The sequence below is a fragment of the Barbatula barbatula genome (genome assembly GCF_947034865.1).
Source record: "Barbatula barbatula genome assembly, chromosome: 14".
Classification (NCBI taxonomy): Eukaryota; Metazoa; Chordata; class Actinopteri; order Cypriniformes; family Nemacheilidae; genus Barbatula; species Barbatula barbatula.
The window spans coordinates 7,392,779-7,398,549 of NC_136777.1; the positions used below are offsets into that span (position 1 = coordinate 7,392,779).

The 5,771-nt window shown below is 38.7% G+C and overlaps 1 protein-coding gene across 1 annotated transcript; it reads left to right on the forward strand.

Moving 5' to 3' along the window:
* Positions 1–898: 898 nt before the first annotated feature.
* LOC306904190 (uncharacterized protein) lies at positions 899–2,462 on the forward strand. Its single transcript, XM_079473941.1, has 3 exons — positions 899–986; positions 1,739–1,798; positions 1,923–2,462. The coding sequence occupies exons 1-3, from the start codon at positions 908–910 to the stop codon at positions 2,174–2,176; spliced, it is 393 nt and encodes a 130-aa protein (XP_079330067.1). The 5' UTR covers positions 899–907; the 3' UTR covers positions 2,177–2,462.
* The last annotated feature ends 3,309 nt before the right edge of the window (positions 2,463–5,771 follow it).

Genomic DNA, 5,771 nt, shown 5'->3' on the forward strand with positions numbered 1-5,771 from the left:
ACCAACCACAAAGCGGAAGTTCACATTTCGCGTTATTGTGAAATGTAAACGGCTTGCCGCATCGTGCACTCGGGTCGTGTAACAACAACAACAAACCAGCTTCACCGATTCCGGAGCAACACACAAAATATTTATTATATTAATCTAGTAGAGTTATTGCAGTGGATTTTCGGTGCTTTGAAGACCATTTATCATTTGCCTTCAATGAAGTGACTGCTTAGCAACGTCGAGAGCGCAAACTCCCGAGCACTTTAAAAAATACAGAGAAAGCGAAGTGGCTCGCGTTCCACGCGTTTTGTTTTTGCTCGTAAAATTTGAACAGCCCCATAAAAGAAACGATTTTAAGAATAAAATGGTAAGTCTCCAACTAAGCGATGCCAAAAGGGAGGCTGCTGGCTTACGCAGAACGTAAAAGTCATATCCAGCTTGTTTACAACCTCCAGATAATTACGTCTGAACTTACGAGCCAGACTTGTGATAATTGCTGTTGTTTTCTTCGACTTTTTTTCTCTCTCTTCTCCATTTATTTGCTGCGATTTAGTTAAGCCCACCGCGGAGTGTTTCAGGCGTGTAATGAATGGTTCCTCTGTGTCACTACGCAGTCACCAAAGAGACGCCAGCCGAGTGTGCGCATACAAAGGACAATGACGAAAACAAACACATGCAGGCCCGTCGCGACAAGGCAAGCAAACCAAGCAATTGCTTGGGGCCCCGAGCTGGCCGGGGGCCCCGAGCTGGCCTGGGGCCCAAAGACAACAACTGGTTAAGAATAAAACGCAACGACAAACTGAGCGCCCCTTTGACAGTCAATGCAGTAAAGTGCAATGACACTTTTATTGGGATCCCCCTCAAGGGGCCCCTTTCGTGATCTCTGCTGCCGGCAAAAACAAAACCTCCGTCGGCAGTCATGAAGCGGAATTATGCTTCAGGATCCCAAAAAAGAAAGAAGAGAAAGGAAGAGGAGGATAAGAATAAACAAGATAGTGGTAAGTGATAAATTACACTGGATAAAATAGCTCTTCTTGTCTTGGTGTCATTTTGCAGCAGGTAGGCTTGCAAAAATATGTTAGCTAACGTTACCTGTAACCTGCCTGACGGCAAATGCTGCTTGTAACGAACAGTTAGTGCAACTTCGGACGGAATATGGTTACATACTACTGTAATATGTTTTTTAACGGGATAAGGAAGATGCAGATCTGTTCCAGAATCACTGTTTATCGTATTTAATGACATGACATTGCTATAGCTTTGTAATAGGTTTTGATGAAAGTGGCATAACGTTAGCATGCTATACTAACTATTCCACCGTGATGATCTATTTACCAAATGCGGGTGTTAGGAAAACCACACAATAAATTCCGTGCATCAAACATTAGCTTGGGATGTTTTTAAGCATTAGTAACCCTTAACAAAGTGTTAGGAATATCTGGTCGTCTATCTATGTAATGTTTATAGATATTTTAAAATGGTTTCTTAAAGGTTTACAAAAAATGTTTAATCATTACCCGATACCTAATATATTATATGATAGATATAATGTGTGTTACAATAAACTGTTAATTTACAGCACTACTAATAATTAGTAAACATATAATTATAATTTCATTGTTTGTTAACAGTAAAAAGACTGTTTGCTAACAGTTAAATGACAGTAAACTAAAGATTAATTAACTATCAATTTACCATCTATTAATGATTGTTATTATTAAGTGTTACCATCTTTTCTTTCTCCCTCAAGGTGCTTTGCTTAAATTTCTCAGCCCTCAGGCTCTTCCTAAGGAGACCTCCACTGATGAAGGTAGAGTGAATTTCTCTCACTGAGCTGAGCTGTTAATAGTGACCTCTTTCAATATGCTAACAGTGAAATGGTAAAACGTACTTCACAGGTAATTTCAGATTTTTTTTTTCAATTATTTTCCCAGCTACACCATCAACTTCATCCTCAACATCAGATGCATCACTTCTCAGTGCTGATGTTTCCTCTATAGCACAAGGTACCACCACAAGCTCTAGAATTACAGCTGATATCCTGCACAGCCCAGAGTTTAAACTGATAAGTGTGTGCTGTCATATTGTTAGAAAAACAACAGTGCAAATCACTATTGAATTCCCACCAAACTGTGTAAATAGAGAAAGGCCAAGAAAGGCTCACAGGACTGGCACTTACGTCAATTGAGCGCGATGTTCGCCAGTCTTTGGACATGGAGGACATTGTCATTGCCTTTGCAGAAAACAAGGCTCGCAAACAGCAGTTTTAGATAATTTGCACGTTTGTGAGAACTGAAAAATGTTAGTGTGTGTGTGTTTTTAAGTATGTTGGATTTAGTTATTGTGCACTTTTTTAATGTATATTTGATTTTATGGTACAGTGGTGTTTTTTGCAAATGGTCAATTGTTGAAAATGTTAAAATGTTATGCACATTATATGCAACAGCAGTATTTGCACTGTAATTTTATTTTATTTATGCACTGTTTATGCAACAGCAGTTTATGCACTGTAAACCTTTTTTATTTATATAAAGTGTGGTTGAACTTAAACTTTATGGCTATGCTGGGGTTCCTGTAGGCTTTGCGTGTGTGCGGGCGGGGCGGGGAGTTGGGGGGGCCTCCATGTCCATTTTGCTTGGGGCCCCCAAATTCCTTCAAACGGCCCTGAACACATGTACCAGCTGCACTGCAGATCCCCAGCCCGCGTCCATTCACATCTTTCAAACACCTGCGGTCACACGCTTGTTGCGAACTGAATCCACAGACCTTTAGATTCTCTGATAGTTCACTTTACACAGGACGCGAGCTGAATTGTCAGTGCAAGTAAAGTTCAAAAAGATTGACTTACTAATTTGAACCCTTGAATGGGTTTTAAATATGTTTATCTCTTCCTTTTTGTTATTGAATGGTTTAGTTGAAATAAAGCATTGTTTTTAAAGTTAAATCTTATTTTACAGCACATGTTGGATGGCGGTCCTTCCTGCTGTTAATCAAACACATGACTACATGAGCACGCAGGTGAAACACTATTACTTACTGAACAGCCTCCCAGTCAACACCTGCTCTGCTGACCGCCCGTAGAAAAGAACATAGCAGTCATCTGCTTTTCCAATCACTCACCTCTTCTATTCACCCTCAGGTCCTTTCCGTCCGTATAAGTGAAGTTCCAGCTGTACGTATCCGAGACGTCTTGTGTTTAGGTCTCCGGTTGCTCTCAAAGATCCATTGCTGTCCCATTATGAACTTATCCTTCGCTCTCTATAATTCACTGCAGATTTATAATGTTCACAGGAAAGCGTCCTTTTATTCCTGTCACATGCATCTTGTGAGGGAGACGTCTGATTTCATTTCACTCCCGAGGAAAGATCGTAGTATTCTCACATGTGTCTCAGAATTTGAGAAGAGAGTTTCAAAAAAAGATGTCCAAAATGTCTCAATCTGGGCCAAGCTTTGCTTCAATACAGAAGTCTGCCGTGAAACGTGACCCTGCCTGTGAACATCCAGCTAAAGTCATTTTCTGTGATTTATTGTATTCTGCATAAAATCATCAGACATAATGTAAAGAACATTCTGTGAAAATATTACCTTGATATCTTTAACATTGACTGAGTAAGGCCATGACAAAGATTGAAATTATAGTGGTTAAAATCAAACTTTGATGGTTGTTATCTCAGAATTAGATTATGAGACTTTATTCTGGATTTCACAGATGTGTTTTTCATCAAATTATTTGAATATTAAACCTGTAAAAAATCTCTGTAGAAATGACAGTATTACAACTAGCTGCATAACTACAGCAAAAAAAATACAGTGTACATATGCTATCTACAATATAGCTCCATACACATACTAAATGTCAACTAAACACTGCAAAAAGAATTGTCTTTGAATTTTTTCTTCAGAACACATAAGTGTAGTTAAACTTAGATATTTTTTATAATGTTCTTAACTGGCCCCCCTTCAAAGACTTGATGGGCGCCAGTGCTGTTTGGTTACTTTCTACAAAATGTATTTTCTTGTGTTCTGCAGAAGAAAGAACGTCATAAAGGTAATAACAGGTTGAGTAAATGATGAAAAATCTGGTTATTTTGTCACTTAAAGAAACCTTGAGCTATAAAATGTCTGAGCAATAAGATGCTTTTTGAGAATTACTTTGGCACATCAAATTATAATAGAATTTATATGTATTTACCCGAGCATTAGCAACACTTCCAGTGTAATTCTGTGTGGAACAGTAAGTTTGTGGCCATTATATGCGTGCTGTTTTAAAAAAAAAATTAACAAAAAATGTTATGTCTGCGCTATGCTGTTAACCCAAGACTTGGTGGATTTACAAGGAGCCCATGAGATCATTTCTACACTTTCCACACTCTTATAAATCACAGACTCTCTCTAAATACACAGCTCCAAATGACTTTACCACAACAATACGCCCACTCCAGCTCTTTTACCCACAAATGAATATTGACTGTCCTTCTGCACTTCAGTTCAGTGACAATGACGGCCGCTCTGGATGTACAATAAAACTGAAGGAAGAGCTCACATTACAGCCTATACTAATTCCTTAAATGTGTTCAAATATCCGCAGGTTTCACGTGATCTACGACCGGAATACGTCAGATATCAACCACATCCTCTGCTTGTTTCCTTCAGAAAGTAAATCAGGCCTGCATGTCTTCGGCAAAAGGAGTTATTAAACAGCCTGTAACTGTTGTCGATAAACACAGAATAGCTATTGTATGGTCACGTTGCAGTAAAAAAAGCTAAAATATTTGCACAGTAAAACCAATGATGATGGTTTGTCAGCAACTACAAAATAACAAAAACAAAGTAATCGTTGTCATAAATTCCATTCGACCAACACATTATGTTTACTATCAGCCACAGTGGCATTGTTGCTCTTTAGTAATTGAAAACATTCAGAGAACACGTTGAAGAAAACACAAGCGATAATGAAATCCAGATGGGTCCGTTATGTTGCAAAACACGGCTGAATTCGCATCATCTAGGGAAAGAGTGCTTCATTTTCAGCACATAAAGGCGCATAGCTTCTGAACAAACAGCGCTTGTTAAATTAATGTTATTGGGGAACATCCCTCCTGATGTGAAATTACCTCTCATTTGTGGTTTAGAAAAACCTAAAGACAGCTTAAGCCACGACTACCAACATGGCCTAAGCCAAACTTTTCTAATCGTCTTTTCACCCCTCAATGTTTGCATTTTAAGTCTTTCCTGCTCTTGTACAAGGTCAAATAGCTTTCCATGCTGTCAGAAGAAGCCGTGTGGGAGGTGCTATTTACTTTGCAGTAAAAGCTGAGGAGGGACACTCTGGGTGCCGTTGGTTTGGCTGTAAAGATGCTGTTTTTGTTTCTTCGACTGAAAATATCAACTGTATCAGGATGTGTGCAGATCGAGAGCAGGGTGACCTTGAGGTGTCTGACTGCTTCAGTCTGCATTAAAATCAATATTTAAAATGATAGTTCACCCAAAAATAAAAATTCTGTCTCCATTTACTCATCCTCTTGTCATTTCAAACCTGTATGATTTTCTTTCTTCGTCAGAAAAAAAAATATTTTGAAGAATGTTGTTAACTGCCCCTATTCCCTTGCATTGCCTTTGTGTCCAATAGTGAATGGGTGATGGCACTGTTCGGTTACCAACTTTCTTCAAAATATCTCCTTTCGTGTTCTGAGGAAGAAAGAAAAAGGTTTGAAATAAAAAGAGATATAATTTGGGGGAAATATCACTTTATTTTGAATAAGAAGATAATTGTGAGACATGCT